Here is a 21129-nt window from a genome sequence, read left to right as displayed (position 1 = left end):
TTGATTTCACAGAAGTGTGATTGACTTGGAGTTACATTGTGTTGTTTAAGTGTTCCCTTTATTTTTTTGAGCAGTGTATTTTTGTTCAGTATACTTTTACCACTTAAGTTTTCATGTACCGAATACAAATCTAAAGTTCAATGTGTTTCCATCGCATTTTCAACTGTACCGATAGTTTTGTCACAAAAACTGTTGCGTTAAATAGCAAATGTTCCTACTCTGGTCTTGGTACGTGCGCTCTAGCCAACAGCTCACAGATACAGGGCGGGTAGGCTAGTCTACATGATGAGATTATTATGGACAAGAGCAAGAATATTTGTATTTGTCAAATAGCAGTCAAGCATCATGTCACCAGAATAAGACCCTCAATATTTATTGGACAAGAGCATCAACACTGTGCGCTTTCACCACCCTGTGAAGTTCATCACATAACTTATTTCATCTGTAGCCTAATAAACTGAATGGTTTCCCGATTCGTAGTGGGAGGACCGCACACTATATCATTGCGTGACTTCAAGTTTATCTCAATATGCTATTATATCAATATTTAGGCATAAAGGCGTTTCCACCACCATTGCGCACATAATTCATCTTACAGACACAAAAAGATCCTACCATGTTGAATGAAAAAATTATCTGTCTGCATTTATGAAATTGTACGGAAACTTCCTGTTTCCATCAGAGCTGTCGTGACTTGTTTTATACGGTACGACTTTAAGTGCATATAAAACTGTGGATAGAAGCGTGGTTAGTGACACACATTATGATCCGATAACAACATCTGCTTTACTCCATGTGTCATAAACTGTAGCCAAAATGTCCAAATATTAAAAACGAATCATTTAAATTACTCTTTAAAAGCATTTTCATTAGAACCAACCATTTCGCTACACCCGCAATAACATCTGCAAAATATGGGTACGCGACCATTAACATTTTATTTGAACTCATAACAATAATGCGGTCGGATATAAATCTTACCTCATGCTTCAGATCGATAGTGAAGTCAGACTTGAGTGGATCATCTCTCACTTTGTTTGCGAGCCTGGAACATCAAATCACTGTCTATTAGAATGTGCAGTTAGAACTGAATAAAATATTATTATTTTCCCTAGACCACAAGGAATGTAACAATGATTGACAATATAATGAAAAAAACAGTATGACAAAAGTTATTGTCCAGCAGAGAACATTATTGCTGAGATGTGGTTGCTATTCAGGTTTCTAAAAACCACTAGGGATGAAACAAGATCTATGTTAGCATTGGAAACTATAGGTCAGGTATTCCCGAACTATACCCCCCAGGGGTACGCGCAATGCCGTCGGGGGTACGCCAAATAAAAATGTGATTCACATAAAAAATATATTACAACACCTACTATTTTGAATGGTTTTTCTTTATTTTTACTATTTTCTACATTGTAGAATATTAGTGAAGACATTAAGCCTATTAAATAACACATATGGAATAACCAAGAACCAAGAAAGTGTTAAACAAATCCAAATATATTTTATATTTGAGATTCTTCAAATAGCCCCCCTTTGCCTTGATGACAGCTTTGCACACTCTTGGCATTCTCTCAACCAGCTTCACCTGGAATGCTTATCCAACTGTCTTAAAGGAGTTCCCACATACGCTGAGCATTTGTTGACTGATTTTCCTTTACTCTGCAGCCCAACTCATACTAAACCATCTCAATTTGGTTGAGGTTGGGGGATTGTGGAGGCCAGGTCATCTGATGCAGCACTCAATCACTCTCCTTCTTGGTAAAATAGCCCTTACACAGCCTGGAGGTGTGTTGGATCATTGTTCTGTTGAAAAACAAATGATAGTTTCACTAAGCCCAAACCAGACGGGATGGCGTATCACTGCAGAATGATGTGGTAGTCATGCTGGTTAAGTGTGCCTTGAATTCTAAATAAATCACAGACAGTGTCACCAGCAAAGCACCCCCACACCATAACACCTCCTCCTCCATGCTTCACGATGGGAAAAACACATGCGGAGATCATCCATTCAGCCAGACCGGGTCTCACAAAGACATGGCGGTTGGAACCAACAATTTGGACTCATCAGACGAAAGGACAAATTTCCACCGGTCTAATGTCCACTGCTCGTGTTTCTTGGCTCAAGCAAGTCTCTTCTTCTTATGTGTGTCCTTTAGTAGTGGTTTCTTTGCAGCAATTCGACCATGAAGGCCTGTTTCAAACAGTCTCCTCTGAACAGTTGATGTTGAGATGTGTCTGTTACTTGAACTCTGTGAAGCATTTATTTGGGCTGCAATTTCTGAGGTGCAGTTAACTCTAATGAACATATCCTCTGCAGAAGAGGTAACTCTGGGTCTTCCATTCCTTTGGCGGTCTTCATGAGAGCCAGTTTCATCATAGCCCTTGATGATTTTTGCGACTGCACTTGAAGAAACTTTAAAAGTTCTTTACATTTTCCAGATTGACTGATCTTCATGTCTTAAAGTAATGATGGACTGTCATTTCTCTTTGCTTATTTGAGCTATTCTTGCCATAATATGGACTTGGTCTTTTACCAAATAGTGCTATCTTCTGTATAACCCCCTAACTTGTCACAACAAAACTGATGGGCTAAAACGCATTGAGAAGGAAAGAAATTCCACAGTAGGGTTAAAGGATGGTAGAGGGAGACTAGTGTTTAAAGGAGGGTAGATGGAGACTGGAGTGAAGAGGGTAGATGGAGCATAGGGTTAGAGGGTAGATCAAGACTAGGGTTAAAGGAGGGTAGATGGAGACTAGGGTTCAACGCTGCCATCTGTAATTCAAACAACAACAAAAATGGCAACCACCACTTTTTGGGTAAACAGCTGAGAGATGTGCCTGAAGAAATGTAATCACACTTTAGTAGATGTATAAATAGATCTATGGATGCAAGAACTGACAGATCCATCAGATCAAACGTATAGTTCTAACTATGTTTTAAAGCTATGACGTGTTTGTTTTCAATTGACATTGTTTACAAACAATGGAGTAAAACAAGCTTATATTTTGGGTTCTGATCGGATAAGACAGTTGAATAAGGCATTCATAAGTTATATTTTCCAAGAAGAAATAGCTATACAATTAATTTAGAAGTCCAAAAATGTATGTACAAATCACAGATTGCAACTATAACGAAAGGTAGATGGAGACGACAAAAGTTAAAGGAAGTTAGATATAGATTAGGATCTGACCTGTCAAGCAGGGGGATGCTAAGGGCCCAGGCAGCAGAGAAGTCTGGGTATTTAAAGATGGAGGGGTTCTCTGCAAAGGCGTAGTGGTGGATGATGGTCGACTCCTCGTCATGGAGAGGTTTACCCAGGAACCACTCCTGAGGGATGGATGTGACATCATCAGCATCATGATGACACAGCTGCTAACGCGCCACACATCTGGGCTGTATTCATTGAGATTAAGAATTATAAACGTTGCAGGAATAAATGTAATTAAAAAGAGCAAACTTTATTCCCAATTCGAGATGACAGGCAAATGTACGTACTTTGCCTTAGTCTTTGTTGCTTACACTTCTTTTAATCTGATAAACGGAAGCATATAGTATCTCTGAGGGGAGTCTACCAGTTATATTAGTAGTAGTTGTTTTTAAAGTACCCAAAACTATTTTGAGACTTTATTTGACCATGGTAAAGATGGTCCCTGCGTTAATACTGAATCGAATTCACCCGAAATTGAAGTCACACATACAGTGTGATGTATTAAAGTGAGTCATAAGACCACCTACATCCTCTCCTCATCCCTGATACAGTGCTGTGCTCGGAGCTCAGCACTGTGTGTACCCCGCACAATGACACGTCACCGGTACCCTCTGTATATAGCCTCATTACTGTTATTTTATTGTGTAACTTTTTTTGTCTTAAAAAAAACAAACTTTTGTTTATTTAGTAAATATTTTCTTAGCTCTTTTTTCTTAAAACTGCATTGTTGGTTAAGGGCTTGTCACTAAGCATTTCAGGGTAAGGTCTACTACACCTGTTGTACTTGTGGCATGTGACAATATAATTTGATTTGATTTGTGTGATGATGAGGTAATCATGAATTCTATTTCTCACTTGGAATTGGAATCCCTTACAGGTTCCAGGTTGTCCCGGCTAGCAGATGGAATGTTCACTTAATTATTATGCATCGTTTTTCAGAGTAAGAATAACTTGAACCTCGGTTCTCTGTTAAGGTCTGGTGTACCACCGGAAGGTGTAATTAGTTTGATGTTGTTCATTGGACGGTGTCGGGATGTACTAATCAGGATGGCCGTTGGATGATTTTTGGCTCTTTCCCATGCTTTGATTTAAAGCCTGTTTCAACTGTCGAGGCTTATCAAAGCACAAATCATTCACCCATAAATCTTAGCAACAAAAACATAATTTGTGATTTCCCAAGATTAAACATTTTATGTTTGACAGTAGGAGAGCCAAGTAATTTGAAACACTTATAAAACCTACACAAATTATTGATGGTAACAAAATCCAGAAAGTTTAAGCATTCACTTTGCTGCAGTCAATAGGATAATGTTACTTTGAAAAAAATGAAGCAACACTATCAACTGTCGTTCAATCCACTTATCCACTTATTCAAAACAAAATTGATATTAACTCAATAACACTGTGGAGGACAAAACCTTTTCTATTGGCATTCTGTTTGTGGTTTAAAACGAGTCGCTAATCCAACCGGCAACACCTGGATCCTGAACCTCAGGGAGAGAGCAGCTCTGGAGACAAGCTCGGAGTAAAATGGTTAATATCACCTTAATAAGACACAAAACAAAACCCTCCCTGCATCTGTGCTGCTGCTAAAAAACAATCATAACATAATTATTATCAATGGGCCTCCGGCGAGCCGGCGGCTAAAGCTGCTCATACTGTGTTTGAAAAAGAGTCCATCGTTAATCCCAGACGCTAGTCACTGCTGTTGGCTAGGGTCTGAGTTTCCGAGACTAGGTCCAACCCACTGACTCTATTACAGCAGTTGAGACAGACGGCTAGTGATCAGTCATTGGCCAAGGAGAAGTGAAGTGCTGTGATTCCGGTACCAAGTAAAGGTAATTTGGGCCAAAACTTTAGTATGAGATCCATTAGACACTCTGTGGCACATACAAGAATGCCAGTGTACTGGAGTTTATTTTTCGAAACAAAGGTTTCACGTCTAAAGAGAGAGAGAGAGAGACAGACAGACACACACAGAGAGGTCACTAAGTAGAGATATAATTATTACAATCCTAAATCTGTGGGTCACTTACTTTTCTCCTGTCAAACTTCCTGAGGGCCTGGAGCAGCTTGGTCACCTTGACGTTAGTCTCCTCTTCCAGAAACACCAACCAGGACGAGTTCTTCCCAAACAACGAGGAGAAGCTAAGGAGGCAGAAACATCGTCAGGGTCGCCAGACCTTTACACAGCTTATTGAACCAGTGGATACATTCACGATATGACCTATTTTTTTTTATCTTGTAGCAAAAGTCTAGCCTGGTCCCAGATCTGTTTGTGCTCTTGCCTACTCCATCATTGTTGTCATTGTTTGGCATGAAAATTCAATAAGGAGTTAGCAAGAGAGCCGAAACAGACTGGCACCCAGGCTAGCAAAAGCCCGAACAGGGCATAAGGTGACGGCTATAGGTAACTATCATCGTATGGTAGGTAATCCTGTTATAGGAGAAACATTCTAACATTCAAACTACCTAACTATTGTGTGTATAGGCCTTGTACTAACCTCAAATATTGCTACAAGGTTATTTGCCAAAGATTATTTGTGAAAAATGGTTAGTAAAGTTAGCAATTATTTCCCCCCTCTTTTTTTACCTGACCCTATCAGATGGAGACAGCCATACGCTTTTCAACAACGGATTTGATAAACATGACATCGCAAATTACATTGGTTGTCATTTAACTAACAAAGCCTAATATTGCAGAAGCCATTTGACAAACATTTGAATGCTGAAAGTGACGAGTAGATCAGGAATAGGCTTACCTCTCGATGGTCAGCGCGCAAAGCTGCACACAGCGTGCAATTTAAATAGGCTACTGATATTGCCTGGGGTTATTCGGCATGCAAAATGACTTGCAGATCAATGACTGTCAACATAATTACATTCTTAGTTTGACACTGAAGGAGAGGCCACAGTGGTCACAAAATATGAGCGGTATTTTCGGAAGGTAAAAAGAAAGTCATTTGAGCCAACAAAAAAACTGAGCAGCCGATTCGTAAAGTTTGAATAGATTTTCTGACTGATACATGCTACAATTGGATCGGTTTGCGATCCCGCAGACCATGCACTCATATCTTAAACATTTGAACTGGGGACCAATGCCTACCGGTGAATCGTTATGTCCCTACTGTACTGTATGGAATTACAAGATGGAAGTCTTTGTGGATGTTGCTGCTCTTTTGAAAGCTGACAGGCCCGAGCACTTACTAAGGCAGCAGAGGAAGGATGCTCCAGTCTCCCTCATTGTCTGTCAGACTGTGGAGGAGCAGGACTGGAGGGGGTGTCTGAAAAGAAAAACTGTGTTTAAGTCAAGCCAGACAGGGAAACCTTTGTTACTTTACAGCAATGGGACCTCTGGAAATCATTACTTTACAGCAGTAACATAAATAAGTAACCAAGGGAGTCTTAACTAAAGAGCAGAGTAGCTAAGGAAGTCTTTACAGAAGTAACCCAAGGAAGTATTTTCTTTAGAGTAGAGTAACTAACAAAGTATTTACTTTAAAGCAGTAACCTAAGAGGTAGTCAATTTAGAGCAGAGTAACCAAAGAAGTCTTTAGTTTACAGCAGGAGGAAGGACAACCTAAGGAACCTTTGGAAGGACAGTCCTCAAAGAGTCTGGTTCTAGATTGGAAACAACTGTGTTTGTTTAGTTAGAGACAGCAGAGACACATGAACAAAGCTTAAGTACTGATATCGTTCATTACGATAAGTAGCATATACTAGAGAAATGTGAATTTTGAAATGAAATAGGTTTGCTAATATGGGTGATTGTTAATTGGACAATTGATGACTACAACCATCAGACTACTAGTAGTAGTTTAAATGATCATCTTAGAAAATGGTGGAGCACATTAATGTTATAAACTGAGGAGCACATTAATGTTATAAACTGTGGAGCCACATTAATGCTATAAACTGTGGAGCACATTAATGTTATAAACTGTGGAGCACATTAATGCTATAAACTGTGGAGCACATTAATGCTATAAACTGTGGAGCACATTAATGCTATAAACTGTGGAGCAGCATTAATTGATATAAACTGTGGAGCACATTAATGTTATAAACTGTGGAGCACATTAATATATAAACTGTGGAGCCATTAATGATAAAACTGTGGAGCACATTCATGGTATATAAACTGTGGGAGCACATTAATGCTATAAACTGTGGAGCACATTAATGTTATAAACTGTGGAGCACATTAATGTTATAAACTGTGGAGCACATTAATGATAAACTGTGGAGCACATTAATGCTATAAACTGTGGAGCACATTCATGTTATAAACTGTGGAGCACATTAATCTATAAACTGTGGAGCACATTAAGTGTTATAAAACTGTGGAGCACATTAATGATATAAACTGTGGAGCACATTAATGCTATAAACTGTGGAGCACATTCATGTTATAAACTGTGGAGCACATTAATGTAATAAACTGTGGAGCACATTCATGTTATAAACTGTGGAGCACATTAATGCTATAAACTGTGGAGCACATTAATGTAATAACTGTGGAGCACATTCATGTTATAAACTGTGGAGCACATTAATGCTATAAACTGTGGAGCACATTAATGATATAAACTGTGGAGCACATTAAGTGCTATAAACTGTGGAGCACATTAATGCTTATAAAACTGTGGAGCACATTAATGATAAAACTGTGGAGCACATTATGTTATAAACTGTGGAGCACATTAATGCTATTAAACTGTGGAGCACTTAATGATATTTAAACTGTGGAGCACATTAATGCTATAAACTGTGGAGCACATTAATGCTATGAAACTGTGGAGCACATTAATGTAATAAACTGTGGAGCACATTCATGTTATAAACTGTGGAGCACATTAATGCTCATTAACCCTAGTCTGTGTCCAGTATGTTAACCACATTAGTCAGCCGGGGGTTTGCCAGCAGCTCAGTCAAGCCCCATATACACACTAACAACATAACGAGGCTCATAATGGTATGTTCACCCATCTAAACTTGACTTTCAACTCACCTTAGGTAGTAAGAAATAAGTCAGTTCAAACACCAGGCAGGCTGCAAGGACAATCGTTCTAAAAGAACGATTGCCAGATCTGAGAGGAGAGTGGCATGAGGAAGCAGAGTTTGGGTGATGGCCACTGTGTGCGTGCAGACTCATAATCAGCAGCAGACTATTTGCTTTGTTTTTACACTGTTGCTACTCGCTGTTTATTATCTATGCATGTCACTTTACCCCTACCTACATGTTCAAATTACCTCAATTAACTCAACTAACCTGTACACCCGCACATTGACTCGGTACCGGTACCCCCTGTATATAGCCTCGTTATTGTTATTTTATTGTGTTTATATTTTTTATTGAGTAAATCTTTTCTTAACTATTTTCTTAAAACTGCATTGTTGGTTAAGGGTTTGTAAGTAAGAATTTCACGGTATTTGTATTTGGTGCATGTGACAAATTATTTTATTTTATTTGAGCAGGAGTGAGAGATAGAGAGAGACAGATAGAGAAACAGAGACAGAGATAGAGCATGGTGTGGTTGTGGAGAGTGTGGACATGGAGCAGAGCGGAAGAATGGGAGGCTGATTGAGAGGTGACTCAGGGTCAGAGAGACACAGCCATCACAGAGACACAGTATGCTTTAATCATGGAGTAGACTAGGTGAGGTGTGTGTGGCAAGGGTGGGGGAGCTTGGTCCCAAGACTCCAAAACTGCCAAGCTACAACAGCCACAGCCCCCATACTCATACAAATCAACCTTTATTTGCCACATGCGCCGAATACAACAAGTGTAGACTTTACCGTGAAATGCTTACTTACAAGCCCTTAACCAACAGTGCAGGTCAAGAAGAAGAAAATATTTACCAAGTAGACGAAAATAAAAAGTAATAATAAAAAGTAACACAATAGGAATAACAATAACGAGGCTATATACAGGGGGCACCGGTACCGAGTCAGTGTGCAGGGGTACAGGCTAGTTGAGGTAATCTGTACATGTAGGTGGGGGCGAAGTGACTATGCATAGGTAACAAACTAACAGCGAGTAGCAGCAGTGTACAAGGGGGGGTCAATTGTCCTGTGGCTATTTTTATGAATTATTCAGCAGTCTTATGGCTTGGGGGTAGAAGCTGTTGAGGAGCCTTTAGGTCCTAGACTTGGCGCTCCGGCACCGCTTGCCGTGCGGTAGCAGAGAAAACAGTCTATAACTTGGGTGACTGGAGCCTCTGACAATTTTATGGGCTTTCCTCTGACAACGCCTTATATAGGTCCTGGGTGGCAGGAAGCTTGGCCCCAGTGATGTACTGGGCCGTTCGCACTACCCTCTGTAGTGCCTTACTGTCGAGCAGTAGTGCCAGATGCCGAGCAGTTGCCATACGAGGCGGTGATGCAACCGGTCAGGATGCTCTCGATGGTGCAGCTGTAGAACCTTTTGAGGATCTGGGGGCCCATGCCAAATCTTTTCAGTCTCCTGAGGGGGAAAATGTTTTGTCGTGCCCTCTTCACGACTGTCTTGGTACGTTTGGACCATGATAGTTCGTTGGTGATGTGGAGACCAAGGAACTTGAAACTGTCGACCCGCTCTACTACAGCCGGGTCAATGCTAATGGGGGCCTGTTCGGCCTGCCTTTTCCTGTAGTCCACGATCAGCTCCTTTGTCTTGCTCACATTGAGGGAGAGGTTGTTGTCCTGGCACCACACTGCCAGTTCTCTGACCTCCTCCCTACAGGCCGTCTCATCGTTGTTGATGATCAGGCCTACCACTGTTGTGTTGTCAGCAAACTAAATGATGGTGTTGGAGTCGTGTGTGGCCAAGCAGTTGGGTGACATATTGTTGCCGACTCTTACCACCTGGGGGCGGCCCGTCAGGAAGTCCAGGATCCAGATGCAGAGGGAGGTGTTTAGTCCCAGAGTCCTTAGCTTAGTGAGCACTATGGTGTTGAACGCTGAGCTGTAGTCAATGAACAGTATTCTCACATAGGTGTTCCTTTTGTCCAGGTAAGAAAGGGCGGTGTGGAGTGCGATTGAGATTGTGTCTTCTGTGGATCTGTTGGGGCGGTTTGTGAATTGGAGTGGGTCTATGGTGTCCGGGAGGATGCTGTTGATGTGAGCCATGACCAGCCTTTCAAAGCACTTCATGGCTACCGACGTGAGTGCCACGGGGCGGTAATTATTTAGGCAGGTTACCTTCGCTTCCTTGGGCACAAGGACTATGGTGGTCTGCTTGAAACATGTAGGTATTACAGACTCGGTCAGGGAGAGGTTGAAAATGTCAGTGAAGACACTTGACAGTTGGTCCGCACATGCTTTGAGTACACGTCCTGGTAATCCATCTGGCACAGCAGCTTTGTGAATGTTGACCTGTTTAAAGGTTTTGTTCACATCAGCTACCGAGAGCGTTATCACACAGTCATCCAGAACAGCTGGTGCTCTCGTGCATGCTTCAGTGTTGCTTTCCTCGAAGCGAGCATAAAAGGCATTTAGCTCGTCTGGTATACACGCGTCACTGGGCAGCTCGCGTCTGGGTTTCGCTTTGTAGTCCGTAATAGTTTTCAAGCCCTGCCACATCCGACGAGCGTGAGGGCCGGTGTAGTAGGATTCAATCTTAATCCTGTATTGATGCTTTGCTTGTTTGATGGTTCGTCTGAGGGCATAGCGGGATTTCTTATAAGCGTCGGATCCCGCTCCTTGAAAGTGGCAGCTCTAGCCTTTATCTCGATGCAGATGTTGCCTGTAATCCATGGCTTCTGGTTGGGATGTGTACGTACAGTCGCTGTGCGGACGACGAGGTCGATGCACTTATTGATGAAGCCAATGACTGAGGTGGTGTATTCCTCAATGCCATTGGATGAATCCCGGAAGATTTTCCAGTCTGTGCTAGCATAACAGTCCTGTAGTGTAGCATACGCGTCATCTGACCAGTTCCATATTCAGAGAGTCACTGGTACTTCCTGCTTTAGTTTGCTTGTAAGCAGGAATCAGGAGGATAGAACTGTGGTCAGATTTGCAAAATGGAGGGCAGGGGAGAGCTTTGTATGCATCTCTGTGTGTGGAGTAAATGTGGTCTTGGATTTTTTCCCCCTGGTTGCACATGTGACATGCTGGTAAAAATGTAGTTAAACTGATTTAAGTTTGCCTGCATTAAAGTCCACGGCCACTAGGAGCGCAGCTTCTGGGTGAGCATTTTCTTCTTTGCTTATGGCCTTACAGAGTTGGTTGAGAGTGGTCTTAGTGCCAGCTTCGCTATGTGGTGGTAAATAGACGGCTATGAATTATATAGATGATAACTCTCTTGGTAGATGGTGTGGTCGACAACTTATCATAAGGTACTCTACCTCAGGTGAGCAATACTTCGAGACTTCTTTAATATTAGACATCGGCTACCAGCTGTTATTTACAAAAAGACACACACCCCCACCCCTCGTCTTACCAGAGGTAGCGTCTCTGTTCTGCCGGTGCATGGAAAATCCCGCCAGCTCTATATTGTCTGTTTCTTCGTTCAGCCACGCCTCAGTGAAACATAGGATGTTACGGTTTTTAATGTCCCACTGGTAGAATAATCTTAATAATAAGTCATATGTTTTATTTTCTAACGATTGCATGTTAGCAAGGAGAATGGAAGGCATTGGGAGTTTACTCGCCCCCGATCCTCGTCCCCTTTTCCGGCATCTTTTCTTCACGCAAAAGGCGTGGATCTGGGCCTGTTCCAGGGAAAGCAAGATATCTTTCTCGTCGGACTCGTTAAAGGAAAAGGTTTCTTCCAGTCTGTGGTGAGTAATTGCTTTTCTGATGTCCAGAAGTTCTTTTTGGTCATAAGAGACGGTAGCAGCAACATAATCTACGCAATAAGTTAAAAAATGAGTTACACAAAACGCCAAAAAATTGCACAATTGGTAGGGAGAATGTAAAACGTCAGCCATGTTCTTCGGTGCCATCTTATGCACGCACACACAAACACACACTGCGAGCTCCTGCAAGTCTTACACACAGCCACTTTTTATAGAAATATGCAGCTGAATAAGTTTGACTATACACTGAGTATACCAAACATTAGGAACTCCTTCCTAATATTGAGTTGACCCCCCTTCCCCTTTTCCCTCAGAACAGCCTCAATTCGTCAGGGCCTGGACTCTACAAGGTGTCAAAAGCGTTCCACAGGGATGCTGGCCCATGTTGACTCTAATGCTTCCCAAAGTTGTGTCAAACTGGCTGGATATCCTTTGGGTGGTGGACCATTCTTGATACACACAGGAAACTGTTGAGTGTGAAAAATCCAGCAGCATTGCAGTTCTTGACACAAACCGGTGCGCCTTGCACCTACTACCATACCCCGTTCAAAGGCACTTAAATATTTTGTCTTGCCCATACACCCTCTACATGACACATATACACAATCCATGTCTCAATTGTCAATTTAAGGCTTAAAAATCATTCTTTAACCTGTCTCTTCCCCTGAAGTTGAAGTGGATTTAACAAGTGCCATCAATAAGGGATCATGGCTTTCACCTGGATTCACGTGGTCAGTCTATGTCATGTTCTTAATGTTTTGTATACTCGGTGTATAACCCTTACATGACATCCAGGTCCAGGGGGACATTGAGGCAACACAAGGAGGCCAGCCAGATATATTACAGTTCAGATCACATCCAATCCCTGCGTGATTATAAGACTTTGTTTTGTCAATTGCTGAGGGACCCCTGTAGCCTGACGACTCACACTAAATTATTCCACTGCTCTGTCGTTCGCTACATTCGCTACATACTGAAGTCTGAGACTGCCATCATTGAAGTTGTTTGTGGTGACAAAGGGCACGAGGGGCTTCGTACAAAACAAAGTCATCAGCGATTGGATCGTCTTTAACCAATCAGAGTATCAAAGCCAATGGCTCTTTACCCAAGTGTGTTCTGGCTCTGGCCCAACCCATTGGTTTCTGGACCAATCAGACGGCCACGAATGGGTTGGCATTCGGTGAAGGGTCGGGGAGGTACTCAGATCCAGACGCGTAGGAGAAACTAACGTGCGTGGGTGTGGTGTAGCTTTTGGTCAGAGAAAAAAGTCTGGGTATCCAGACAAGGACCCCTGTTCTGCTCTACTGACCTTGCAAAGACATACAAGGAAAAATGCATCTCTAACGTTTGCTTTTTATCAAGTTAATTATTGAGTGCTATTGAGTGACCACAGTTATCACTCACCAAATAACTAACTTGAACAGAGATTGGGTTAAATTACTTATGCAATATCCAGCGAAAACAATCTTGAAAATAGAACTTCAAAATAGAACCCACACACACAGCTTTCAAGACATGGTGAGCGACCTAATCCTTCACCATCCCTGCAAGAGGCAACCTACCAGTTAACTGTAATATGCGGTCAAATAATATGCGGTGTATGAGTTAGTCTATGTTCCAGGGTTCAGCTAAATGGACGGATGTAATGGTGGTTCTAACTAGGGGGACATCTGAGAACAGGATAGGTTTGAAATAATTAAATGATGTTCTCTTGGACTGCAGCTGATTTACATACTGAAGGCCTGAATGTGTTCAATCCAGGGCATAGTTTTTCTAAACATTTATTCAAGTCCAAAATGATCCTGTACTGTGTTAAATTCTGCTCCCCCTTCAGATGTAGTCCCTCCTATTAAAAAAAGAAAAAAAAAGAAAATGTTTTAAAAACAAAACAGAATCAAGTATGTAACATATCACATTATATTTGCTAAAACAAATATTATATCATCCCATGACATTTGGTCTAAATATTGTCTTCCTCTATCTTTCTAAAATAAAGTGAGAACAGGATTGAGACAACACAGGATCATTTTGATCTGGAATAAATGTTTTGAATGATGCTGACAGAATACAATATGATGTAGTCTGTTTAACAAAGACAACCATGGTGATGTATTTCATTGCACAACACACTATGCTACCAGTACCTAGTTTTCCCTACCGTTCAGATGGGGCTGCGATCTGAGACAATGATCGTTTCCTTCATATCTAAAGCAATACTGACACCATGTGGCAACGAGCATGGACTGCACGGGTGCCTCTTTCATGGTTAATTGATGCTGATTAAGTTTATTGTGAAAAGACATATCATTTATTTCCTTGGTTGACTGCAGTATCGGTACAGAACTGAAACTCTGCTTGTTAATTAGCTTGTATAACACCGTGTTAAAGGAACAATCTGCAGTTCAAACAACAACAAAGCAAACACCCCATCACTGTTTTGGTAAACAGCTGAGGGATGGGGCTGGAGAAATGTAACCACTCTCAATGGTTCTATTTAATTAATGTAAAAGTCTAGCTTTCTCGCTCACAGGCCCGCACTGCTATTTGATCTTGCATCCTCTGTCTCGCAAACACAGCTGACCACCCTCTTGAAATACTTCAGCCGGAAGCGTCACCGAAAAGCTAGCAATTCAATGGCACGGATGGTGGTATTTAAACGTAAAGAGTTGAACTTGACTCGGTTACACTAAGCTAATGGTTTTCCACTCTAATTATTCCAAAAGAGCAACAGATATGATGGCTATATGCTCCACAGGGAGCGTAGAGGAATAAGTAGGTAAGTAACAGCTATTTGTGGCCATGAACCATATTGCTTAGAGAAGATGGTTGAAGTTAAGGGATGCTGTTGTTTTTCTAAAAACCTGTGTGTGTGTGCGTGCGTGCGTGCGTGCGTGCGTGCGTGCGTGCGTGCGTGCGTGCGTGCGTGCGTGCGTGCGTGCGTATATTACTATCCTTGTGGGTACTGGAAATCCACAAAAGTCCCCACAAGGGTAGTAAAACAAGGAATTCTCCCTTGTGGGGACAAAGAGGACAAAGGCTATTTTAGGCATAGGGGTTAGGTTTGGGGTTCCAATTAGGGTTAGAATTAGGGGTTAGGGGTTATGGAAAATGGAAAGGAAATCAATTGTAGTTCCCCAAAAGGAGAGTAAAACATTTGCTGTGTGTGTTTCTTTAAGTGGTGCTGGTGGTACCTGTGTGAGGCTCTGAGTCTGTTGTAACAGGTCTGCTCTCTGTCTCTTCGCCCAACTCATGTGGAATGAGTTACTCTGGCTCTGGATCACAAACACTATCTCTCGCAGGTCTGCAACACACAGACAGCACAGGAACAGATAAGAGAGACAGGCACACACATTAGGTTAGAAAAACACAGCACATGATGTGAATTAGCGCCACACCAACACATTCCCCTTCGAAAGATATCCCAGGAATAATCAACGGCTCCCTTAAAGTCCCACACAAACACTACCTTACTCTGACCTCCACTGTTAGCATGACAATCACCATCCCATGAATACAAGTTTCATTTGGCCTGAGTGACAAAGACCATGAATGTCACTCTCGCGCACACTCTCGCACACACACAAACAATAAATGATGATCAGTCAGATGGGGTTGGCTAATGCAGTGACAGAACACAACAGATAGCTGAATCAGCCTAAAGCCCAGCTGTCCACTGTGTGTGGCAGAGGCAGAGAAACAAGATGGGCAGCCTAGTAAATATTATCGAGTATCTCCAGTGTGTAACAAGCCTGAGGTTACACACTGGAGCATGTTGTAGGGGAGCCTGTTGTAGCCGCTCGACAATATCTCTTTAACGGCCTCGATCGCTCTTTGGAGAAGTCGGCCGCCTCGGCTTGCGACACGTTTACATATCATTATTGTGCAGTCGGGCTTCATGTGGAATCCATTTACAGAATAGTAATGACGGGATGGAGGCCTTCCCTGTGTGACCAATCACATCGGTGGCCATGGGAACGACTGTAAACTACATAAGCTCTCGGTCTCTCTCGCTTGCCAACGGAATAACAACCTGGCTGAAGGATTAATGGAGTAAAGAATGTGTGCAATTTTCACCCATCACACTGTTCAATGGAATTACACCCAACGACCCTCATCCAATCCCCTAAGCTGTCTTTGACAAGTTTGTGATGACTGTGAAATCATAGTTGACTCACACATTGGGAAAGCAGGCCACATCCAGCTGCTGTACTGACTGACTGGATGGACCATGGGATTTTAAACCAGCACCCTTCCTTGAGATTGTCAGAACTTCCATTTTTCATTGCCCTTACCAGGATATAAACCAGCAACCTTCTGGATAGTAGTCTGCCTCTCTAACCTCTTGAACAGGTCTCTGAATCTCTGGCCCCTAGGCTACTGATGTCAGCCTATGAACACAGAATATGGCTATGGCGTAGCCCCAGTAGGGCAGCAAGCCACATCCAGGTGTAGAAACTAGAGACTACAGAGGAGTCAGCTTGGCCAGGTGTACTGACTGACTGCTTAGAGAGGTAGCAGGTGCCACTGGTGCTCACAACTTAAAAAAGTTAGGAGCATCTAAAAGAATGATTTTTTTGATTGAGATACAGCCTATATTGGGCCTATATGTAGTGGTGAGCCGTCATTCAGGGAAGGTGTGGCAAATCCATATGGTTTGGTTTCAATACTTCAAAACCAAAAGGGTAGGTGCAGGTAGACTGGTGTTGGTTAAATTGTGAGTTTAATAAATGGATCAAATTTGGAGTGGCCATTTTTTCCCCTGTGAGCGCGAAGTGGTTTTTAGCGGAGTGGTTAGAAAGGAAAGGATGTGGAGGGCCAGAGCGGTGCACGCTCCATGAGCGATGAGCGCGATTTCCAATAGCTCAACTCCACTCACATACTCTGGTTCTGGTCAAACAAATACGGCAGACAGCCCGATTGCCACGTTGGACATTTTAATTAGCCGCTTAAGTATTTGCACAGAATGTGGTCATAAAGATTACCGACGGGGAGGTTTGTTTTTATGTAAAGCTTTTTTAACAAACGGTAACATGGGGGGGGATGTTTTTTAAACACAAACAAGTCATGGCAGCCAGTGACAGGTCTGTAATCTTCCTCTGGCTAATGGTGGTGGCAGAGCGACACGGGGAAGAGAGAGGGAGGGAGAGGGGGAGGAGAAAGAGCTGATGTGAGTACACTGGATGACACTTGAACCCATTCCCACACAGGGCCTGAGAAATCAGCAGGGGGTAAACACTGGATCAGTGTTTTTTTTTACGTAGTGTGTGTTGCTCTGAGTGTGCAGCCTCTCTCTCCACCCTGGTTCACCACACCCCATCACAGAATCCCAATAGATCAAGAGGCTTCCCCCCCCCCCTTTCTCCTATATACGCATACACACCACCCTCCTCTGAAAGATCAACTTAGAGACAATCTGTCTCTCATACCTTTACACCACCTCTAAAAGCCTTTCTCCTGAGTCCGCTTAGTGTGTGTGGTGTCTGTTTGACTCTGCGCCTGTGTGTGTGTGTGTGTGTGTGTGTGTGTGTGTGTGTGTGTGTGTGTGTGTGTGTGTGTGTGTGTGTACACATGCTCGTGTAATGTATTCTAAAGCCCTAGATGCCGTTCCACAACAGCTTAGCCTTCTGATACTGCACCGAACAGCAATAATACAACAGCTGCCTGTGACTAGTGCGAGCATCAGATAAGCTGCGTGCCAATCTCTCATTGTGTAGATAATACGTCCCCCCCATGTCAAAGCAGAGGAGAAACCGGGGGTAAAAAAAGAAACTAATTAAGAGTGAATTCACCGTCCCGGGCGCCATACTAATGGGTTTCGATTAATCATCAAACAACGGAAAGGAAGGCAGCGCCCCAAATGGCATCCTATTCCCTACATAGTGCACTACGTTTGACCAGAGCTCTACAGGTCCTGGTCAAAAGTTGTGCACTAAGTAGGGAATAGGATGCCACTTGGGACACACAGGATGGGAGGAAAGGATAAATCCTAGTACAGTCTCCCCTTCTAACCTAATCTCCATCAGACCTTGTCCTCGCGTCCTATCCTTTTAGTCGCGAATGCTTTTCCACGTTCTTCTTCTAATGCCCCGACAGCCACAGCAGGCAGGCCCAGGGGAAGTGAGTGATCGATACATTTATCGAATTACGGCTGATTTGATGATTTGAAATGGCGGCTCCCATGCCAAAGACATCGCAAAGCACAGAGAAATGCCTCAATGACAAACGGAAGTGGATTTTGCCGCTCTGTTCTGTGATGTATTTTGGCTGAGAGGGTTGTGCAGTGATGCTTAAGGGGAGAGAAGGTGGCTAGGGAGATAGTGGTGTCCCTTGGCACTGGTCATGCCGTCACACGGACAATCACGGACAGAAACACACACACACACAAATGCCTGCACGGACGCACGCAAACGGACAGACGTGCAGGCACACACACCATCAACAGATTATTTATTTGACCAGATCTTTATCTGATCACAGAGCTGGCAAGCATATGAGTCTGCCGTTTGTTTATCTCACCTTCCTCTCGCTCTGTATTCCATGGGGCGGGGGGGGGGGGCAGTCCATCGATAAAAAGACAGTATCTGCCCTCAGATATATTGCCTGAATGAGACATGAGAGAGCTCTCCATTCTTATACTATTTCTCATCACATGGAGCCAGCCTTCCTACACTATCATCCTCTCTGCTCAATGGCAAAAACACACTCACCCTCTCTCCTCACCGAAGGCACTGGAGTGTGTTGGAGTTGATATTCGTGTGAGTGAGAGAGAAATAGAAAGAGATCGAAAGAAGAAGACAGAAAGCAAACTCAAGTGTGTTTGTGGTGATGATCAGTAGACTTTACACAAGATCAGATAATGCGGAGGGACAGGATGGCAGGGGGTGAGGGGACAGGGGAGCATGAGGGTAGAGAGGGAGGATGGCAGAAGGTACGGGGGAAGAGAAGTACGTTCCCCCCTGGGATATCCTGCAGCGCCTATCATCCCCATCAGTGTCACGGAGCAGAGAACGTGTGAGTTCCACTACAGTTTACTGGCATTTAACCCTTCACACAGCTCAGGGCCTGACTCCCCCCCCACACGGTAAAAAACACACACAGCAGCACACACAGAAGCACACCTGGGGGAAAAATAAAAAAGGATGAAATAGTATGACTAACTGTGTTACAGCTATAGCGGTTTAGCCTGCCAGAAAATGGTGACTGCACAAAGCATAGACAATACAGAGAATGGGAAAGATCAAGGCAGATCAATTGTGCAATTTCAATGACAGCGATTACTTTGACAAATGAAATTCGGCTTCTGTTGAGAAAGACGGAGATCTACCGCCACCGGTGAGGCCATTAGCGCAGAGAGATGTCAATAGCTCATTTCCATAAGCAGCGGGCCCAGCGTCCTCACCGCCGACGCTGATTGGGTCTGTGTAGGAAGCTTCCGCGCTCCGATGGCTCGCATCATTGGGCTCCCCCAGACAAGACACTTTGGAATTATCCTGCTCCGGAATTATCCATCTCTCCATAAAAACTCAATTCATGTTTCTCTCTCTCTCTTGCTAGGGATCCAATTGGGAGCTCCTAAGAGATGGGGCACACAGGAGAGCATTGAGCTGCTCAAGCGTGTCCATTATGCCAGATAGCGCCACAATCAAGGTACATATTCAATATGGCCAACTTTCAGGCCCACTGAGGGTTCGATTCAGTCGGATGGAGAGAATTTATATTCTACCGAGGGGCGTTTCGGCAGGCCACCAGCCCATGTGTCATATAGCAAGTGCAAACGATTTCCTCTCATACTGAGTTTTAATTGCCCGGTGCAGGGATCAATAGAAGCGCAGTGTGTTTAACTTTCAGCGGAAAAGGTCAGTGTCATAAATATCTCTCCGTGATTTGGAGAGGGGGGAGATAGGGAGCTGGGGGACAGAGAGAAATAGAGAGGGAGCTGGGGGACAGAGAGAAATAGAGAATGACCTTATTACCACTCTCAGAAAGAGAGCCAGCCAGACTCAACACCTGAAGTTCGCAGAGGGGTCTGTACGCCTACTTTAATCACACTCATTATAAATGCTGCAGTCCAGGTCTCCGTGGAAAACTCAGCAAATGAGTGTTGAAGGCAGCTTTAAACCCCCTACTTTGCATTAATAATTAAGGACCCAGAGGCTATTTAGTTTTAACAGATTCCGAATCCTCACTCCCATCATCTGCTTTTAAACCTCAACGCCTTTTAAGAGTACTGTGGACGAAGTCGACATCATCATCATCACCACTTAGTACCGACACAGCATGCTTCTGCATTTTTAGAGAGAGAGAGAGAGAAACTAGTGTGGGATATTGTTTTTAATATTTTGTGTTTGGTGGGAGTCATCGGTGCTGTCTTGATCTAAGAAATAAAGAGCAGGTCAGATAAGTTCAGGAGAAAAACGGAAGACAAACCGAGTTGGAAGACAAGAGTGGCAAGAGGCGAGATTTGCTTTGTATGATTTTTCCTCTCTAGAGGCACACACACAGCCGAGCACTTTTGACAAGTACTCCCACAGTAGCCCTGATGTATAGTGTGTTGAAACATGTTAGACTATCATAAGCTGCTACATATTTTAGAGGAGAGCTTTTGGCTACAGTATGGTTTCTGTCAGCAACTTGTGAGCGGGCCTCCTAGGAGGACATCATGGAGGAGATCTCTCATCATGGGCTGGCTCCCTGCCATACAGTAGCATGTATATAAGGCCAATGTAACGAAGAACAATAGATAGTACTCCCCAGGGTTAGCCTGGCCTAATTATCTTCAGGGCCATAATCACATTTACAATCGCAATGGTTTGGTCCACAGTCAGTCACACAACTCGTAGGCTAATTGCAATTTTATGAGTACATCTCTGGCCCCTTTTTCCTTACATTTTACATTTACATTTTAGTAATTTAGCAGACGCTCTTATCCAGAGCAACTTAAAGGAGCAATTAGGGTTATGTGCCTTGCTCAAGGGCACAGATAAATTTTTCACCTCGTCGGTTCAAGGATTCGGACCCGCGACATTTTGGGTACTGGCCCAACGCTCCGCTAGGCTACAGGGTGTGTTGAAGGACACTCTAATAAAGGTATTCTGTAATGTATGAACCCTATCCGGGTCGAAGGAACA

General features: G+C 43.2%; 1 protein-coding gene across 2 annotated transcripts in view; it reads right to left on the bottom strand.

Annotated features, from left to right (window-relative positions):
* The window catches only part of b3glcta (beta 3-glucosyltransferase a), a 147301-nt gene that overhangs the window by 61331 nt on the left and 64841 nt on the right, over positions 1–21129 (bottom strand). For both annotated transcript variants that reach the window (XM_024135322.2, XM_024135321.2), the window contains exons 4-8: positions 15193–15302; positions 6426–6502; positions 5255–5366; positions 3201–3337; positions 982–1045 (exon numbers count right to left, since the gene is read on the bottom strand). In XM_024135322.2, coding sequence (XP_023991090.1) covers positions 982–1045; positions 3201–3337; positions 5255–5366; positions 6426–6502; positions 15193–15302 — 500 coding nt within the window. The remainder of the gene's footprint in view (positions 1–981; positions 1046–3200; positions 3338–5254; positions 5367–6425; positions 6503–15192; positions 15303–21129) is intronic.

This window comes from Salvelinus sp. IW2-2015, unplaced genomic scaffold, assembly GCF_002910315.2.
Source record: "Salvelinus sp. IW2-2015 unplaced genomic scaffold, ASM291031v2 Un_scaffold285, whole genome shotgun sequence".
Lineage (NCBI taxonomy): Eukaryota > Metazoa > Chordata > Actinopteri > Salmoniformes > Salmonidae > Salvelinus > Salvelinus sp. IW2-2015.
This window is presented reverse-complemented; position numbering and strand designations above follow the sequence as displayed.